Consider the following 21,276-nt stretch of genomic DNA (forward strand, 5'->3'; position numbering starts at 1 on the left):
TTTTCTTGATTCTCCCCTCAGATTGTTCGTTACCAGTGTATAGAAACACTACAGATTTTTGAGTGTTGATCTTGTAATCTTCCACTTTGCTGTACTCATTTATTTGCTCTAGTAGTTTTGTTGTGGATTTTTTTGGGGTTTTCGACATACAGTATCATATCATCTGCAAACAGTGAGAGTTTTACTTCTTCCTTTTCAATTCTGATGCCTTGTATTTCTTTTTCTTGTGTAATTGCTCTTGCTAGAACTTCCAACACAATGTTGAATAACAATGGTGATAGTGGACATCTTTGTTTTATTTCTGATCTTAGGGGAAAGTTTTCAGTTTTTCCCCATTGAGAATGATGTTTGCTTTGGGTTTTTTATATATTTCCTTTATCATGTTGAGGAAGTTCCCTCGTATTCCTATTCTTTGAAGTGTTCTCAACAAGAAAGGATGTTGAATCTTGTCAAATGCCTTTTCTACATCAATCGAGATGATCATGTGGTTTTTCTGCTTTGATTTGTTGATATGGTGTATTACATTAATTGATTTTCTTATGTTGAACCATCCTTGCATACCTGGGATGGATCCTACTTGGTCATCGTGTGTAATTCTTTTAATGTGCAGCTGGATTCGATTTGCAAGAATTTTGTTGAGGATTTTTGTGTCTATATTCATTAGAGAGATTGGTCTGTACTTTTCTTTACTTGTAATATCTTTGTCTGGCTTTGGTATGAGGGTGATGTTGGCTTCATAGATTGGGTTAGGTAGCCTTCCCTCCTCTTCAATTTTTTTGAAGAGTTTGAGCAGGATTGGTACTACTTCTTTCTTGAATGTTTGGTAGAATTCACATGTGACGCCATCTGGTCCTGGACTTTTCTTTTTGGTAAGCTTCTTAATGACTGATTCAATTTATTTACTTGTGATCAGTTTGTTGAGGTCATCTATTTCTTCTCAACTCAATGCTGGTTGTTCATGCCTTTCTAGGAAGTTGTCCATATCATCTGCATTGTATAGTTTATTAGCATAAAGTTGTTCAAAGTATTCTCTCGTTACCTCCTTTATTCTGCGGGGTCAGTGGTTATAAAGAAATAATCTTTATTATTTCTTCCCTTTTGCTTGCTTTGGGGTTAGTTTGTTGTTTTTTCTCTAGTTCTTCCAGGTGGACAGTGAATTCCTCAATTTTTGCTCTTCCTTCTTTTTTGATATAGGCATTTAGGGCAATAAATTTCCTTCTTAGCACTGCCTTTGCTGCATCTCGTAAGTTTTGGGATGTTGTGTTTTCATTTTATTTGCTCAAGATATTTACTGATTTCTCTTGTAATTTCTTCCTTGACCCACTGGTTGTTTAAGAGTGTATTGTTGAGCCTTCATATATTTGTGAATTTTCTGGCACTCTGCCTATTATTAATTTCCAACTTCATTCCTTTATGATCTGAGAAAGTGTTTTGTATGATTTCAATCTTTTTAAATTTATTGAGACTTGTTTTGTGACCCAGCATATGGTCTATCCTTGAGAATGATTCATGAGCACTTGAGAAAAAGGGTGTCCTGCTATTGTGGGGTGTAATGTTCTATTAATGTCTGTTAAGTCTAGCTCATTTATGGAATTATTCAAATTCTCAGTTTCTTTACTGATCCTCTGTCTAGATGTTCTGTCCATTGATGAGAGTGGGGAATTGAAGTCTTCAACTATTGTGGTAGATGTGTCTATTTCTCTTTTCTGTGTTTGCCTCATGTATTTTGGAGCATTCTGACTTGGGGCATAAATATTTAAGATTGCTATGGCTTCTTGTTGAATTGTTCCTTTTATTAGTACATAGTGTCCTTCTTTGTCTCTTTTAACTGTTTTACATTTGAAGTCTAATTTGTTGGATATTAGTATAGCTACCCCTGCTCTTTTCTGATTGTTATTTGCATGAAATATCTTTTCCTAACTTTTTACTTTCAACTTATGTTTATCCTTGGGTCTAAGATGTGTTTCCTGTAGACAGCATATAGATGGGTCCTGTTTTTTTAAATCCATTCTGCCAGTTTGTATCTTTTGATTGGGGAGTTTAATCCATTATCATTTAGTGTTATTATTGTATGAGCTGTACTTTCTTCTACCATTTTGCCTTTTGAATTTTATGTCATATCTAATTTTTCTTCATTTTACCTTTACCAACAGTCTTCATTTCTACACTCTTCTCCACATCTCTCCCCTATCTGTCTTTAGTGCTCCCTTTATTATTTCTTGCAGAGCCAGTCTCTTGGTCACAAATTCTCTCAGTGATTTTTTTTGTCTGAAAATGTTTTAATTTCCCCTTCATTTCTGAAGGACAACTTTGCTGGATATAGAATTCTTGGTTGGCAGTTTTTCTCTTTTAGTAACTTAAATATATCATCCCATTGTCTTCTTGCCTCCAGATTTCTGCTGAGAAATCTACGCATAGTCTTATTGGGCTTCCCTAGTATGCGATGGATTGCTTTTCTTTTGCTGCTTTGAAGATTTTCTCTTTCTCTTTGACATCTGACATTCTGATTAGTAAATGTCTTGGAGTATGTCTCTTTGGGGTATGCTGCACTTCTTGGATCTGTAATTTTAAGTGTTTCATAAGAGTTGGGAAAGTTTCAGTGATATTTCCTCCGTTAGCTTTTCTCCTCTTTTTCCCTTTTCTTCTGGGACACCCACAACACATATATTTGTGTGCTTCATGTTGTCATTCAATTCCCTGAGTCCTTGCTCATATTTTTCCATTCTTTTCCTTATATTTTCTTTTGCTTATCAGATTTCAGATGTCCCATCCTCCAGTTCACTGATCCTATCTTCTGCCTCTTGAAATCTGACATTGTAGGTTTCCATTGTTTTTTTCATCTCTTCTACTATGCCTTTCATTCCCATAAATTCTTTGATTTGTTTTTTCAGACTTTCGATTTCTTCTTCTTGTTCATTCCTTGCCTTCTTTATATTCTCCCTCAATTCATTAATTTGGTTTTTGATGAGGTTTTCCATGTCTGTTCGAACATTCCATATTGTCAATTTTCCTAGTATGATTTGTTATTTTTTGCTGGCATCTAGGCATTTAATTACTTTAATTGGTTTATTCTGGAGATTGTTTTCACTTTTTTTTACCCAGGATTTTGTTGCTGGATGACTTTGTTGTCTATCTGTTCTTTGACATTCAGTTCAGCTTATTCTAGACCTTTAGCTTAGGTTTTGTTTAACATCAGAATTTTTCAGTTCTTGCCCTGCCAATATGGTGCCTTTTTTCCCCCTTAGGAGGGTCTACTTAGGTATTATAGACCCCAGGCAGATTTTCCCAGACCAAATTGGCCTCCTCTCAGGAGGAAAGTGTCACTTGTGTCAGTTTTCCCTGAGTGTGAGACCCAGCAGGTTGAAAGACTTTCCTATGAAGTCTCTGGACTCTGTTTTTCCTCTCCTGCCCAGTATGTGGCACTTGTCTGCCTGCAGGTCCCACCAGCATAAGGTGATGTGGTACCTTTGACTTCAGCAGACTCTCCCTGGGGGGGCGTGGTGGAGACAGAGGAGAGGTTGTAGGCTGGTTTTAATCGCTTCCCTTTTCCAGACCCTGGGTTCTGAACTCCTTGAGGGAGAGATTCCACCTGAACTGGGCCCCACCCCTCTCCTGGGGAAGGCACAGGTTCCAGACAAGCCCTCAAACAAGTTTAATTCCGCCCAGGCCTGGGGCAGTTGGAGCCCAAGGAGCCCTGCAGCTGTATTTAAAGAGTAGTCAAGCCATAGAAGCACAGCCTCAAAAAAGAAAGAGAAAAATCCTTTTCAGAGCAGGACCCCCGTTCCTCGGGTTTGCCAGTCAAAAGCTTAAGTTGAGATGTTGCTTTGTGTATCTCCAGGTCCTATGTGCCCCCTCCTTTCCTTCAGGCCCAGACCCTTTCAAGTGTTATGAGCTGTCCGATCCAAAAAACCTTTTTCTTTTCTGTCAGCCCTGCCCTCTTGGTGCCGGGGCAAAACCAGCAACCTCAGGTTTTACTTGGCGTTCAGCTGAGCGGGGCGCCTGTTTTTAGTTGTCAGATTTTGTGAATGAATTCCACAATTGGTGTTTAGTTGGGCTCAGCCCCTGCTGCTGGTAAAGTCTCTTTCCTTTCCCCTCTGGGAAGCAGCCTGTGGGGGAGGGGCACCAGCTGCCACAGCTTGGGGAACTCACAGTTCTGGGGGGACGCACAGCCGGTCCAGCTGGTCCAGACTGGGGTACGCTGTGGGTCTGGCCACTGACGTGGCCCCAGCAGTTGTTCTGTTCTGTTCCTGGCTATTGACTAGCTCCTCTGGAGGACAGACTAAATCCCACACCTCGCCAAGCCGCCATCTCGGCCCCAAATCTCATTGCAGTCTTGATCTGCATTTCCCTTATGGCCAGTGAAAATGAGCATCTCTTCACGTGCTTTTGAGCCATCTGTATTTGCTCTTCAGAAAAATGCCTATTCATACCTTTAGCCCATTTAATACCATCAGAACTTTGAGGAGTGGGAGAATCTGGTGTGCTCTGAGGGGCAGTTGACGCGTCCCATCACCTGTCCCCTGGGTCCCCTCTGGGTGGGCCTGGAAAAGGATGTGCAGCGTCTGTGCGTCATTCTCTCCTTCTAGTAACCAGCTCCTGGCCTGGCTTCCCTCCCTTCCTCTGGCTGTCCATCCCCCAAGTACCCCTCTCAATTCCTGAGCAGAGGGCAGCCCACCCCGTCCCAGGCACGGGCCTGTCCTCTTAGCTCTAAGCACTCACCAAGGCAGGGACTCATACCTCAAATCAGACTTTCCTCGGTGTTTCTGTCTGGAGGGTTTTGGTTTGTTTGTTTGGTGTTACTTTCTTTTGCGCTTCCACCTCAACTATCAGGTGAGAGACAGATTTATTTGTCCATCTTTTCAACACATTTTGTGGGCACGGACCTCGGGGTGGGCTCAATTGCTATTTCTGGGAATGTCAGAAATAAAAATGAAAAACCAGTGACACAGGAACAACGACGGCGTCACAGCTCCCCTCTCGGCTTTGTTTCCTCGGGAGCCGAAGGGCAGGGGGTTCTCGAGCCGGCCGAGGCCACCAGGCTCTACTGGGCACAGCGTGGGGCACCCTCGCGGGGGCAGGTCCCACTGCGCCCGCTCGGCCTGAGCTTCCCCCTGGCCTCCCTCCCCTGCGGCTGCTCCCACCCCCCACCCCCCCATGGAGCCGTCCTTTCAGGGGAAACCAGATCACCAGCCCCCCCTTGTTTTAAACTCCCCCGGCCCCGGCTTCCCAAGGCCCTCAAGACAGACTCCACGCGAGTCCCCGTGCCCACAGGGCTGTGCATGGCTCGGCCACCTGCCTCCGACCTCATCCTCCACCCTCGCCAGCCACACAGGCTCCTGTGAGCCGGGGACACTCGGGACCATGGAGCTCGCCTGGCCTCTGCTGGTCTCGGCGCCCCTTGGCTGGGGCAGACGTCACTGCCTCGGTCCTCACGTGGCCTTGCTCCCTGGGTTTCCTGCGTCTCTTCTTAGGAAGACACGGCGCTCAGGGTCCACGCTAGTCCCAGCAGGCCGTCATCTCAACTAGCTACATCTGCAGAGCCACCACTTCCACAAAGGTCCCGCTCTGAGGTCCTGGGGGGCCAGGAATTTGGGGGGACTCCACTGAGCCCACTGCAGCGAGCCTCATCCCATGTCGTCAGGGGTCTCATGCCCCTCCCTGGCGCTTATAAGTGCAGCCAGGGGTGGTTTCCACACGGCAGACACCACGTGTCAGGAGAAGGACGGCTGTCCGTGGATTGGTTTGGAGTTTAACAAGCTCTGTCCACCTGTCTGGGTGGTGGTGGTGAGCCCGGCAGCCCCCCCGGCAGCCCCCGTTCTCGTGAGCTCCACCGGGGACGTGGCCGTTCTGTCCCACTGCGCGTGCCGTCTGGCATGGTCAGTCTTGGTTGATGACAAGTTCAAAAACATTTTTAGGACTTATTTTGTAGTTGGGGCGTTATATTTGTCTCTAAAAATATGTATAAGTGAGCTAACATACAGGAATTAAATTTTAAGAGCATAAAGGGGCTTCTAGAATGTTCACTATGAACTGGGGGTGCTGAGTCTGATGGGGTTCTGAGCCACAGGAGTGAACAGCCCTGGCATCCAGGCTGCCTTCCAGGGGAAGCTGGGTCTGAAAACGAAGCTCCTGACATGGCAGTGGAGAGAAACAGAGCAGGAGCCTCACCTCCAGGAACCCACCCGGGCTGGGTGCTGGGCACGGGCATGCCCGGGGCCACGGGGTCCCACCAGCCTTGCCCCATCCTCCTCCCCTGCGTACATGTCTCCCTCCTACCTCACGGCCAGCCCGTCAGCAGCTCGTGTCACTTTAATTCTCAAAATATCCCCAGAACCTGACCTCCCCTCCCCACCTCCACCACCCATCACCTTGCCTGGCTGTGGCAGCTGCACCCTCACTCGTGTCCTGCTTTCATCCCTGCCCTACGTCTGCTCTCCCCACAGCAGCTGAGGTTCTGTCAGAGCTGAGGCATCACACGTCACCCCCTGCTCGCAGCCTCCACTGCCTCCTTGCTGCAGGCCCAGTAACAGCCAGAGTTCTTCCCATGGCCTAATGGGGCCTCCTGGGTGGCCCTCCCCTCCCCCTGCCCTCCCCTCCCCTCCCCCTGCCCTCCCCTCCCCTCCCCCTGCCCTCCCCTCCCCTCCCCCTGCCCTCCCCTCCCCTCCTCCTCCCCTCCCCCTGCCATCCCCCTGCCCTCCCCTCCCCTCCCCCTGCCCTCCCCTCCCCTCCCCCTGCCCTCCCCTCCCCTCCCCTCCTCCTCCCCTCCCCCTGCCCTCCCCCTCTCCCCCTCTCCAGCTGCACTGGACTCCCTGGTGCCCTGAAATGCACCTGGGGACCTGCTCTGAGATGGCTCCGGGGTCCCCCCTTCACTGCCCTTGGGCCTCTGCTCAGTGGGCACCTTACATGCACCTGTCGTAAAAAAACTGGCAAATGTCAACACCTTCTGCCTCTGTCTTTCTTTTCCTTAGCGCTTATCAACATATGACACACTCGCTTGTCTTGTTTGCTATCTGAATCCCACCACCAGACGCCAGCAGCAGGGGGCAGGGATTTTTGCCTGTGTGCTTCCATAAGTATTTGTTGAGAGAATTCCAGATTTCTGGTGTTTTTGACATTTTGCAATAACCGACCCCTGGCATAGCAACGACTGGCTCGAGGGCAGGAGGGCTGCCCCTGGCATGGGGCTGGGGCTCCCCCAATTCACCCCAGGCCCCACCCAGCCAGTTCTGGCACTGCCTTCATGGGCCTGGCCCCCGAGGTGTCCCGGGCAGCGGCCAGCCGGTGGGGAAGGGGACAGGAGTGGAGCCCAGTGGCCTGGCAGCCCCGGAATCCCTCCTGGCCCTGCTCCCTCGGCACCTGCCACACAGTTTGACACACGCTGTGCCATGATTTGATTATTGTCCATCTCCGCACGCAGGGCCGTGAACTCCGTGAGGCAGGGTCACATCACTCTTGCTGTTCCCTGTGTCCTCAGCACCTGGCACTGGGCCTGCCCCAGGGAAGACGCTCAGTGAGCATCTGCTGAGATTACGGCCGCCTGGGGCACGGCCCTGGCCCCACGAGCTCTCACTGCAGACCCAGACCCAGGCCGGCTCCTGTGCCCGCAGTTCTGCAGCTCCGCCTTGAAAACCCCTTTCAGAGAGAGTACCAGCAGGAAGAGAAGAGGTGAAGCGTCTCCATGAGAGAAACAAAAAATGTTCCATGCGCCCAGCTTTGCCACCTCTGCTGTGGCAGAAAAAAACTACTAACCACCCTCCTCCAGCCCCAGAATTAAGCAGATTAAGAGCTTGACTTCTGAGCATCCCTTCGAGCTGTGCACCCCATATGACTGCCACTGGCTGCATTAACAGTTAAGTCTAAACCAAAACATTAAACACCATTAGAATTTCAGTTCCTCTGTCACACTAGTTGCATTTCAAGGACTCAACAGCTACATGTAGCATGTGGCTACCAGTCTGGACAGCACAGGGGGACAGCATTTCCACCGCCCCCGAAAGGCCTACTAGATAGTACTAGCTTAGAGAACTGTTAACCAAACTCCTCCTTGACCCCCTAACTAACTAACTAACTCTCTCTCCACTCCTCACTCCTGCCCCAGTTTTTTCCGTCATGATCTCCAGCAGCTTTCAGAGCTGTGGTGACCAAATCACACCTGTTATATAACGAGAGGAAAAGACCATCCATTCAGCGTCTACAGGTCTAAATCCGGAAGACTTCGGTTCAAGCCGGCGGTGGTGAGCCTGCCAACGCAGGGGAAGGTGACGAGCAGGTGACCTCAAGGGTAGGAGGTGGCTGCTGGGAGCGAGTGTGCCCCAGGAAACCTGCACCACCCCACCGCCCACAGAAGAGCTGCTGATTCACACCAGGAAACCTGACCTCGGCCCAAGAACCCAGGGCTGCCAGCCTGATGCCGGCGTGACCGGCCGTGAGACCAGGCAGGCTCGGCCTGCTCAAAACTGGCTGCGCAGGGACAGCCGGAGAGGCACGGCTGCCAGGGACAGGACATGTCACCAGGAAGGGCTGCTGGGCTCCAACCTCAGCTGCACCCACAGCCAGCACACAAGGCTCCGTGGATGGCCCTCCCCGAGCAGACATGCAGAGGTGGGGACCAAAGGGGACTGTTTCCCTGATCCCCAAGTCACTGCTTGGCTAGGCGATTTGCTCCTTCCATTCCTGGCCTCGGGACCTGTGGTCTGGATAAGAAAGTCCAGAACAAAACTGCAAGACGGACCAGACGTATCTATGCTTGTTTGCTCCACCACATACTTGAAAAAGTGTTTAAAGCAGTTGCCAGTACTGAAAAGGAATATGGAGAATGCAAATTAAATACAGTTTTGAAGATGACCTTGAAAAATGGAAAGACCTGGCTTTTTGGGGGTCCCATTCCAGTGCAGCAGCAGCAGGCTGAGGCCAGGTAAGGCCTCTTGCGGCCCTGGGATGGAGCCAGCTTGCCACAGCCCCCACCACTCCCTACGTCACTGTATCTAGTTCAGCCTCACTTTTCTAATACCTGCACACACCCCCGTACCATCTAGTTTCCAACCCTGCTTTAGAACCACAGCATCCCAGAGCAGGCTCAATGCATAGCCCAGTAGGTATCTTTAAAAGAGTAACATCTGTCTGTGATTCGAGACGTACGTATTTTCCAGTTTGTCATTTTTTTTGTTTGCATGTGTTGTTGCTGTGACTTTGCTTCTCATGTTCTTTGCCATGCAGAATTAAAAAAAAATTCTGAAGTTCACCCTGTCAGTCTTTTTGTTTATGACTTTTGGATTTTCCAGTCATGGTTAGAAAAGCTTTTTCCCCTCCAAGGCTATAAAACTTTTGCTCATTTTCCTTCTAGTACTTTTATGGAGTTATTTCTGACATTTAAACTTCTGATGCATTTGGATTTTTCCTTCATATACAGTAATAGGGCTAATCTTTTCTTTTTTCTCAGGTGGTTAGCTAGTAGTTCCAACACCATCCATTGCACACTCCATTTGTTCTCACTGACTTAAGATGCCACCTTCCCCATCTACTAAATTCCCTTATGGGTGGGGTCTCTTTAGGGAAGTTTTCTTGGTCAGTCAGTCTAGTCACATACCAAAACCACATGCTTTTGATTATTGAAGCTTTATAATATATTTAAATACCTGGTCTGGTTAGAACCTCCTCATTGCTTGTCTTTTGTGAAGTCTTTTTTTACTCTAATCTCCTAGTTCACAGATAAAGAAATTCAAAGTGGTCAATGATCTGAAAAAGTACTCCACCGTGCCCATCAGGTAAGACTTGTAAAATTACTATTACACTGAGATATCATTTTTTTTGTCCATCATATTGGCAAAATCTGCAACACTTGGGTCACAGTGGGCTGGTGAGGCTGCGAGGGAACAGATGCTGTCAGACACTACGGTTGGGAGTTTAAACTGATGAGATCCTTTTGGAGGGTAACACGGAGATAGCTGCCAAATTCAAACGTGGGCTTGCCCTTTCCCCCAGAATCCCACTTCGGGAAATGCACCCTTCAGATAAGCTTTCAACAGGCAAAATGATATGCACATAGGTTATTCAGTGCAACATTATTTGTAATTGCAAAAGACTAGAAACAAAGCAAATGGCTCTCCATAAGAGATTGGATAGCACCTCTCAATAAGAGATTTGTAGCACCTCATTTAATGGAATAATAGGCATCTGTGAAAAAGAATCAGGAAGCTCTTTCTATGTACTGATGTAGAACACTGTGCTGGTTTGAAAGGAAGTATGCCCCCTAGAAAAGTCATGCTTTAATCAAAACCCCATTTCATAAAGGTAGAATAATCCCTATTCAATACTGTATGTTTGAAACTGTAATCAGATTGTCTCTCTGGAGGATGTGATTTAGTCAAGAGTGGTTGTTAAACTGGATTAGGTGACAACATGTCTCCACTCATTTGGGTGGGTCTTGATTGGTTTACTGGAGTCCTATAAAAGAGGAAATATTTTGGAGAAAGAGATTCGGAGAGAGCAGAGAATGATGCAGCACCACGAAGCAGAGAGTCCACGAGCCAGCAACCTTTGGAGATGAAGAAGGAAAACGTCTCCCAGGGAGCTTCATGAAACCAGAAGACAGGAAAGAAAGCTAGCAGATGACACCATGTTTGCCAGGTGCCCTTCCAGCTTGTGAGAGAAGCCCTGACCATGTTCACCATGTGCCTTCTCGGATGGGAGAGAAACCCTGAACTTCATCGGCCTTCTTGAACCAAGGTATCTTTCCTGGATGCCTTAGATTGGACATTTTTATAAACTCGCTTAATTGGGACATTTTCTCAGCCTTAGAACTGTAAACTAGCAACTCATTAAATTCCCCTTTTGAAAAGCCATCCTGTTTCTGGTATATTGCATTCCAGCAGCTAGCAAACTAGAACATTCTCCAAGCTATATGGTTAAATAAGAAAAGGAAGGTGCCTGAAGGAGTGCCTAGATGCTATCTATGAAAATAAGAATATATACAAGTGTTTTTGACATATGACTTCCAAAAAAGCATATTTTACTGGTGCCACAGACAGTACCAGATTTCATAAATCCAACACACACCAACCTCAGATGTCCCAAGCTATGAACATTGGCTCACAAATCCTTCTACTGTCACACACCGTTCTCAATACTTCACACACATTAACTCATTTAATTCACATAGCACTCCATGAGGGAGATGCTATTAGTGTCCCCATTTTACAGGTGAGAAACTGAGGTACTGGGAAAGTAGCTTTCTCAAGGTCACATGGCTTGTGTGTGCAGAGTAGGTCTGACTTCTGGATCCCCACTCTCTAACCACCATGCGGTGAAAGGGATAAATAACAAGAATAATAATAAGGAAATCCAGCCTTTAGGGGCCACTCCTGATGTACCCACAGTCAGCCCACTTTGTCCTCCAACAGCCCCATGGGGTCATCTCTCTCTAGCTATGATGCTGGTTTCAAAGGTGAGGAAACCGAGGCACAGAGAAGTCAGGCCCTTGCCCAAGTCACACAGTTGTGCATGGCCACAGCTGGAATGGACACAGCCCTCCACGCTCCTAACCACACAAGTGCAGAGCTCCTGAGCCTGCCCTGCAAGTTCTCCTAACACACTTGAGATGTTGTTTTCTTCTCTTTTTAATCTTTGTGGTCATTTCTGAGAAGAGCAGTGTTCCAGCAGGAGAAGCCAAAAAGAAACAAAACATCAAATCCATAAGAAATGTATTTTGGCTACAAAAACCCCCTGGGTAAACTTAAAAAAAAAGAAAATAAACAATCTATGCGAAAGCTCCATGCGTGATGTGAACTCTACCCTTTTACGTTTATTGTACATTCAGTGGAGGGCAGTGTTAGCCAAACAGACACAGATCTCAAGCCAGGGCCTTGCGAGGCAATGGCTCTGGTGAGGTTTCTGGGAGTTTATGAAATTAACTAGAAGACCTAAAGGGAGGCATCTCAGTTCTCAAATGCTTGTTCTGCTCTGCTGCCATGCCTCGGCCTGCTCATCTGTAAAAGGACAGGGTTGAGCTCCACTTGGGTACTTTTTGCTTCTACAGATTTGTGAATATAATTCCCAGAAGAGAAAGAGACTCATCCCAGCTTCTACACACGGATCAGTTTTGCTCTATGTCCTATCTTTTGGCCCTAAAAGTCATCATCTCCATCTTTTCCTTCGTTTCCCTCGCCTTCTGAAACACTGAGCTGGACCAACACCTTCCACTCTGAAGTGCTCACAGAGCAGTCTGAGAGGGGATTTCTCCTCTGGAATGACTTGGAAAAAAAAAGTTAATAGAAAGCACATGGTCACGGTGTGTGAGTGTTCTGTTTGTGTTTTTTTTTTTTTTTTTAAAAAAAACAGAACTTAGGGAGGAATATGCCAGGCTTGCAAAATGCCTGGGCTGTTTCAAGAGCAGTTTACGGCCATAAGCACTGGACGGGAGGCCGTTAATTGGGACAAAGCCCAGCTGCTGCTGTAGCCCTCCTGGCATCTGGGCCAGGAAGACGGCAGGAAAATAACCTGGATTATTCCTGTGCTCAAAGAGAAACAGAGCAGAGACGTTTTTGAATTTATGAGGGGCTGGGTGGGAGTCAGGGGTGGGGGAGTGTCCTAGGCCAGCCCCATCCCTAGAGAACCACTGTACGGCTGGATACAGTAGAGCCGGGAGGGGCCGATGGTGTAGGGGTCGTGGGCCCAGGTTCTGGAACACAACTACCTGGCCTTAAATCCTACCACCACCACCACCACGTGAGCCTGGGCACGGTACTTCAGTACTTTGTGCCTCAGTTTCCCCACCTGGCAGAACCTAAGTCACAGAGCTACTGGGAGAACTAAGGCCCTCGGAGCATGCACAGAGCTCAGGGCAGTGCCAGGCATCCTGGAGTAGCCCAGAAATGTCAGTGCTTAGGGAAAACAGCACAGGCTCCGGAATTCTAGGAAGCTGAGCCTAATCCCAGCTTGTCATACTTGCTGGCTCTCTGTGGTCTTGGGCAGGCCACTTCTCCTCTCTGAGCCTTACTTCCATCAACTGTAAAGCAGGCTAAAGGTAGCACCTTCGTGGCTGCTGGGGGGGGTGGGCAGAGAAAACAAGAGCACCACTATACATGTCCCGGGCCAGCCAAGGCTTCTGCTTCACCTTTCCACCGCACCTCCCTTACTCGTGGCACCCCAGCTGCAGGCACCCCTTCCTGCCTGGGGTCCTTGCCCCCTCCCCAGCTGCTCACGTGGCTGCCTCTTTTTCATCACTCTGGGGCTCCCTAGCCAGCAGACATCACCTAGTCACACTCTATCTCACGGCCCTATTTTAGTCCTTCAAAGGTTTTATCAAAACCTGCAATTGTCTATTTATTTGTTAATTGGCTAATGTCCAACTTTCTCGACGAGGGCAGAATCCAGTGGCCTCAGTCGACTTCTGAGCGACAGGCATAAAGCTGGAGCTCAATAATACTTACAGAGCGAATGAATGAATGAATGAAGAACCACGCCTACATAATTCAGATCACTTATTATGCAGCCAGGGGTGTGTGAGAATGAGGAAGGGTGGACTCTGTTTGTTGTAAGCATCTGTACCTTTAGAGCCCTGAGGGAGGAAGTTCCATTTTTATTTGCAAAGCTGGAAAGAAACTGGCTTGAGAAATGACCGAAATGCAAGTTCAAGTTCAGGGTCTTCACGAGTCTTTATTATCAGGATTGGTGCCATAATTTACTCCCCACTTCGATGAGTCTCAGCTGCTTATTAGTGGGACTCAGAAAGGCCACTGTCAGGAAGACAGAGGCAGAAGGGGCAGAGAGCAGAAGCAGAGGAGGCGGGAGCGGAGTGGTTAAGAGTAAGGGCTTGGAGTGACCTGGGACTCCCACCAGCCACCAACAGGCTCAGCACAGTCCGTTTCTCGTTGCACTTGCAGTAAAATCTAAACTCCTTGCCCTGATGTTGGGCAAATTGGTCATTTCCTCTATGCCTCAGTTTCCTCTTCTGTAAAATGGGAATACCACCAATACTAAAACTTGGAGTGTTGTGAAGATCGTATGAGCTAACCCACACCACGTCCCCGAGCATGCACCATTGAGCTGACAGTCTCACCAACTCACTCCAAGGGCTGGAGTTAATGCCAATCACCCCCTTTCTCCATGTGAACCCCTAAGATAATTTTTTTGCCTCTTCACAATTTCTTTCCTTTAAAGGCTGCCCTTCGCATTCCTTCTTATTGCTTCCTTAATAAAAGTTTAAATATAAAAGATGAAGGGACAATATCTGCAAGTAGTTTTCTCTCTCTTTTTTTTTTTTTTAAAGAAACTACCTTTGACATTACCCACCACCTTGTCATCACCATCCTTGTTTTTGTCTAGGATTTTTCAGCCTCTTCTTGGTCATCCATAACTAGTTTTCACAAAGAAGAAAAAATACCACAACGGGACCCCACAGTCACTGACGCTGGCCCTCTGCTCCATGCAGCACCCCAACATGGTCCCAGGGGGCCCTGGAGCCGAGAAGGAATTCCCGGGTGGTAAAAGGGTGGGGAGTCCAGTATGTCACTTCCTCGGGGCACGCGCCAGAGTTCCTGCTTCCCTTTAAAGCCACCCTAGGGGGATGCAGAGCCCTGGACCCCCTGCCTGGAACAACAGTTCCTTCACCTGCCTGTCCACTGTCCCCCCTACCCGGCATTTCTCTGCATCTCTACAATGGACTTGCCTGCTCCATCACACTCAAAATAAGAGCCGACTCCTTCCCACAGCACACAAGGACTGGACTTAGCCTCGTATGTTCTCTGAGACTCTCTCCTCCCCAGGTCCCTGGGATGCTGCTCCAGCCTCACTGGCCTCTGTTCTGAAGCTTAAATACACCATAGCTTTGCACTGGCTGTTCCTTCTGCCTAGAATGCTTTTCCTGCAGGTTACACACTCCTCCTCTCTCACCGCTCCCCACCATCGCACAGCAGTCTCAATCCCAGCACCATGTTTATTGGCTTCGCGACACTCAACCTCACACAAAATACCTGTTTATTTGTTGACTTGCTCACTACCAGTTTTTCTCCCCAGGGAAACACCATGAGGGAAGACCCCATGTCTCTTCTGTTTGTAGCCCCACTATGTAAGATAGATCCTGGCACATAGGAGGCACTCGGTAAATCTGCTGAATAAACGAAGGAACGAATGGACACCCGACTCAGGCGTGTCCTGGGCGCTGGGCAGGGGGTGGGGGGGGGGTGGCGCACACACACTGACCGTGCATCTGGTAGGGGTAGGGGCTCTGTCCAGTGGCTGGGGTGCTGAAGCTGGAGCCGTAGCTAAGGAAGCCGCTCTGGCCAGGGGAATGGTTCAAGCTGTCTTCTGTCTTGATGCCTAGGAAGGAGGGAAAAGAAGCACCAAGGACACATGATTAGGACGCCCTCTGTCACCCTCAGAAAAGCTCCTGAGGCAAGACAGCACAATTTTATCAGCTTCCAAACTAGAGGGTGAAAAGTGGTGGCTTGTGAGCTGAGGTTGGCCTACAGACAGACTTTTGTTTGGCTTGCGATCTTTAAAAGAAGATTTATTAAAAATAAGATCTCACTAAAAATATGGACTTCTGGTTCCTCTTGGGCAAGGGGATGTCTGACAGTGACATGTCTGTGCTCCGCGGATCCTGTCCCATCTTCCTGACATTGAGATCAGTTTGAAGGAGCGACTTTATCATTTCAGCTGTACCTTTTTAATATTCAAGGACATTACAGAAGAGGGGAAGGGAAAGGCAGCCCAACAGGGTCTCCTATGTCTTCTATGGGCTCAGCTTCATGCTCCCTGCCTGTTCCATAGGTACGCGAGTTTGCAAAACTCTTCTCCAGTGAGTGGGGCCATGCTTGGCTTACATGTCCATTAGGGTTTTAGGTGACAGTGTTAAAGGACCCAGCCTTCCTGTGCGAAGACGATGACACTCAACCATAAGACCCGGTCTACGCTCTCCTTGCTGAGGACCTGCTCAGCCAATGGCTACAGTTCCAAACTGCTTTCTGCCTCAGCCTGGAAACTCAGGTGTGTCTTCCCAGAGCACACAGGCAATGATTCCATAAGCAAATGGAGAAAGGTTTGCACTGAGGGAACAAGGCTGATCCATCATCGGTGGCTCATAAATTTGATTTTTGTAGAAAAGGTAGTAAATGCATTGTAGTCAATTCAAACAGTAAAGGAGGCACAGACTGAAAAGGAAGCATGTCTCCTCATCCTTGATCTCAACTCCCCAGCACGCCTTCCCACAGGCAACCACGCACGCCAGCTTCTTGTGCTCCCTTCCAGATCTGTTCTGCCTATATACAAGCTGATGAATATCATATATGAAAATATAATATATTCCCTCTTTGAAGAAATGATTGGAAATATTCTGAAAATACTATTTTGTATTTATCTTGCGTTATAGTATGTCATAATGACCATTCTTCATCAGCTCACAAAATTCTTCCACACAAAAATACAGAAACTTGGCTGTGACATCTAAGGGTCTCTTTCTAGGCTTGTATTTGCAAGTTTTTGCTTTTTAATATTTAGGTTCATGTTTCTAGTAATTCGTGTTTATCATATTTTATTAAAGCATCAGTCTGCAATGGACTGGAAATGAAAAAGCAAAAAGCAAAATCTGGGTTTTCATCCAGATGAGAAGAACTGTGTAAGAGATTGAGTTTAAAGGAAATCTCGTCAAGGTTTGGTTGACAGATGGTCTCACTTCATCAGCTCTCCTCTCCCCAAGCCGCTCTGCTAAATATCTTCATGGCAAAGAGGCTTCCAGAAGATCCTCAGGAGTGACCTTCAGCTTCCACTGGCTTCAGCTTATGGAAGCAATGAAGTGAGTGTGCTCGTTTCAGAGACGGTGCCAACCACAGCGATGTCCTGGGCCTGCCTTCATTCGTTCCCAAATATCTGCTCAGTACCTACTACATGCCAGGGGATGCAGGAGATTCTTGATGCTGGAAATAAAGTAGTGAATGGAGCAGTCAAAAGTCTCTGCTCTCAGGGAGGTTACATTCTAGTGGGAGGAAACTGGAAGCAGAAAAATAAGTAAAACACATCGCATAGTAGAACCACACAAAGCACGCTGGGTAAAACAAATCTGGATATAAAATGACAGGCTCCCAGAGGCAGGCCTGCTGCACGCACACTTTCCTGTCACCTTCCGATCCTCACACTAACGCAACCCTGTACACGCATTTGAATTCTCTGGATTCCGGTTAGTCTTACGGTGCTACTGAGAAGAATAAACCAGAAAGGGAGGTAGGAAAGTGGCTGAAGGAGAGTGGGAGTTGGAGTTTTTTTTTAACTTTTTTTATTAATTAAAAAAAATGAACAAACAAAACATTAAGATATCATTCCATTCCACATATACAATCAGTAATTCTTAATATCATCACATAGTTGCATATTCATCACTTCTTAGAACATTTGCATCGATTTAGAAAAAGAAATAAAAAGAAAACAGAAAAAGAAATAAAACAATAACAGAGAAAAAAAAGATTATACATACCATACCCCTTACCCCTCGCTTTCATTTACCACTAGCATTTCAAACTAAATTTATTTTAACATTTGTTCCCCCTATTGTTTATTTTTATTCCATATGTTCATCTCTTCTGTTGATACAGTAGCTAAAAGGAGCATCAGACACAAGGTTTTCACATTCACAGAGTCTCACTGTGAAAGCTATATCATTGTTCAATCATCATCAAGAAACATGGCTACTGGAAAACAGCTCTATATTTTCAGGCAGTTCCCTCCAGACTCTCCGCTACATCTTGAATGACAAGGTGATACTACTTAATGCTTAAGAATAACCTCCAGGATAACCTCTCAACTCTGGAATCTCTCAGCCATTGACACTTAGTCTCATTTCACTCTTCCCCCTTTGGTCGAGAAGGTTCTCTCAATCCCTTGATGTTAATTCTCAGCTCATTCTAGGGTTTTTCTCAGTCCCTTGATGCTGAGTCTCCGTTTATTCCAAGATGTCTGTCCCACGTTGCCAGGAAGATCCACACCCCTGGGAGTCACGTCCCACGCAGAGAGAGGGTGGATGGTGAGACTGCTCATCATATTGACTGGAGAGAGAGGCCACATCTGAGCAACAAAAGAGGCTCTCTTGGGGGTGACTCTTAGGCCTAAATTTTAAGTAGACTTGACCTACCCTTTGTGGGGTTAAGTTTCATATGAACAAACCCCAAGACTGGGGGCTCAGCCTATAGCTTTGGTTGTCCACACTGCTTGTGAGAATATCAAGAATTCAACTTGGGGAAGTTGAATTTCTCCCCGTACTCACCATTCCCTGAAGGGGGCTTGTAAATACTTTTCTAATCACTGATCAAATCACTCTGGGATTCATCGGGGCATCACTCTGGACAAACCAACAAAATCTCATGTCCTACCCGAGATTCCAAGTACTTATGACATTCAATCAAACTATCTACATGAGTTATATTAGGAAATGCTCTAGTTAAAATATAAATTTTGTAACAAATAAACATTTTTTGCTTTAGTCTCACACATAAGGTGACATTTTAAAGTATTAATTATCATCTATTTTCAGCACCCTGCAATAATGACATTCCTTTGTTCTTCCTCATGCAAAAACATTTTTAAAATTTTTACATTGTACATTTCACTATTATTATACACTCTAGGCATTCCTAGATTATACCATCTCAATCTTTACCATCTATCTTTCTTTCTGATTTCATTTATGTCCCCAGCCCTCCTCCCTCTATCATTCTCACATGCAGCTTCATTCAGTGTTTTAACATAATTACATTACAGTTAGGCAGTATTGTGCTGTCCATTTCTGAGTTTTTATATTCAGTCCTGTTGCACAATCTGTATCCCTTCAGCTCCAATTACCCAATATCTTACCCTATTTCTATCTCCTGATGGTCTGTTACCAATGACACTCTCCAAGTTTATTCACTAATGTCAGTTCACATCAGTGAGACCATACAGTATTTGTCCTTTTGTTTCTGGCTAATCACACTCAGCATAATGTCCTTAAGGTCCATTCATGTTGTTACATACCTCATAACTTTATTCTGTCTTACAGCTGCATAATATTCCATCTTATGTATATACCACAGTTTGTTTAGCCACCTGTCGGTTGATGGACATTTTGGCTGTTTCCATCTCTTGGTAATTGTTAATAATGCTGCTATAAACATTGGTGTGTAAATCTCCATTTGTGTCCTTGTCCTCGTGTCCTTTGAGTAGAGACAGCATATGGATGGGTCCTGTTTTTTAATCCATTCTGCCAGACTATGTCTTTTGATTGGAGAGTTTAATCCATTAACATTCAATGTTATTACTGCATGGGTAGTAATTTCTTCTACTATTTTGCCTTCTGGATTTTATATGTCATATGTAATTTTCCTTCTTTTTACCTTTACTCATAGTCTTCCTTTCTACCCTCTTCTCCACATCTCTCTCTTCTGTCTTCGTATCTGTCTCTAGTGCTCCCTTTAGTATTTCTTGAAGAGCTGGTCTCTTGGTCACAAATTCTCTCAGTGATTTTTTGTCTGAAAATGTTTTAATTTTTCCCTTATTTTTGAAGGACAATTTTACTGGGTATAGAATTCTTGGTTGGCAGTTTTTCTCTTTCAATAATTTAAGTATATCATCCCACTGTCCTCTCACCTCTATGGTTTCTGCTGAGAGATCTATGCAGTCTTATTGGGCTTCCCTTGTATGTGATGGATTGCTTTGCTCTTGCTGATTTCAAGATCCTCTCTTTCTCTTTGACCTCTGACATTCTGATTATTAAATGTCTTGAGTACATCTATTTTGATCTGTTCTCTTGAGGGTATGCTGCCCTTCTTGGATCTGTAATTTTAAGTCTTTCATAAGAGTTGGGAAATTTTCAGTGATAATTTCCTTCATTAGTTTTTCTCCTCCTTTTCCATTCTCTTCTCCTTCTGGGACACCCACAACACGTATATTCATGCACTTCATATTGTCTTTCAATCCCCTGAGTCCCTGCTCATAGTTTTCCAATTTTTCCCCTATAGTTTCTGTTTCTTGTCAGATTTCAGATGTTTCGTCCTCCAGTTTTGAAATCCTATGTTCTGTTCTCAAAATCTACCATTGTAGGTTTCCATTGTTTTTTTCATCTCTTCTACTATGTCTTTCATTCCCATAAGTTCTGTGATTTGTTTTTTCAGACTTTCAGTTTCTTCTTTTTGTTCTTTCCTTGCCTTCTTTATATTCTCCCTCAATTCATTGATTTGGTTTTTGATGAGGTTTTCCATGTCTGTTCGTACATTCTGAATTAATTGTTTCAGCTCCTGTATGTCATTTGAATTGCTGATTTGTTCCTTTGACTGGGCCATATCTTCAATTTTCCTAGTGTGATTTGTTATTTTTTGCTGGCGTCTAGGCATTTAATTACCTTAATTAGTTTATTCTGGAGATTGCTTTCACTTCTTTTATCTAGGGTTTTCTTGCTGGATGAATTTGTTGTCTATCTGTTCTTTGACATTCAGTTCAGCTTTATCTGGACCTTTAGCTTAAGTTTTGTTTAACAGAGGAGAATTTTTCAGTTCTTGTTTTCTTGTTTCTTGCCCTGCTTGTATGGTGCCTTCCCCCCACCCCCCACCCTTAGGAGGGTCTACGTAGGTATTATAGACCCCAACCAGATTTTCCCAGACCAAACTGGCCTCCTATCAGGAGGAAAGAGTCGCCTGCGTCGGTTTTCCCTGAGGGTGAGACCCAGCAGGTTGAAAGACTTTCCTGTGAAGTCTCTGGACTCTGTTTTTCTTATCCTGCCCTGTGTGTGGCACTTGTCTGACTGCAGGTCCCACCAGCATAAGATGATGCAGTACCTTTAACTTTGGCAGACTCTCCCTGCTGGGGGCGTGGTGGAGACAGAGGAGAGGTTGTAGGCTGGTTTTAATGGCTTCAAATTATCAAGTCCTGGTGTGTGAATTCCTTGATGGAGGGATTCCACCTGGGTGGGGCTTCACCCCTTCCCTGGGGAAGGCGCAAGCTCCAGATAAGCCCCCCAAAGAGCTCACTTTTGCCTATGCCTGGGGCAGTTGCAGCCTGAAAAGTCCTGCCGCTGTATCCAGAGGCAGTCAAGCCTTTGCAGATACACAGCCACAAAAACCTCTGTTTCCTTCTTTTTTTTCCCCCCTTTTTCTGTCAGTCCTTGTCCCTTAGCGCCGGGGCAAAAATGAGCAACCTCCGCTTTGATCAGGTTCACCTAAGCTGGGGGCCTATTTTTAGTAGTCAGAATTTGTTAATTAGTTCCACAATTGGCGTTTGATTGTGCCCAGTCCCTGCTGCTGGTAAAGTCCTTTCCTTTCC

At 46.1% G+C, this 21,276-nt stretch overlaps 1 protein-coding gene across 1 annotated transcript in view; it reads right to left on the reverse strand.

Moving 5' to 3' along the window:
- Nucleotides 1–21,276, reverse strand: part of EYA2 (EYA transcriptional coactivator and phosphatase 2) — a 310,794-nt gene that overhangs the window by 153,995 nt on the left and 135,523 nt on the right. Inside the window, exon 5 of the mRNA XM_077167750.1 lies at nt 15,199–15,315. Coding sequence (XP_077023865.1) covers nt 15,199–15,315 — 117 coding nt within the window. The remainder of the gene's footprint in view (nt 1–15,198; nt 15,316–21,276) is intronic.

This window comes from Tamandua tetradactyla, chromosome 1 (assembly GCF_023851605.1).
Source record: "Tamandua tetradactyla isolate mTamTet1 chromosome 1, mTamTet1.pri, whole genome shotgun sequence".
NCBI lineage: Eukaryota > Metazoa > Chordata > Mammalia > Pilosa > Myrmecophagidae > Tamandua > Tamandua tetradactyla.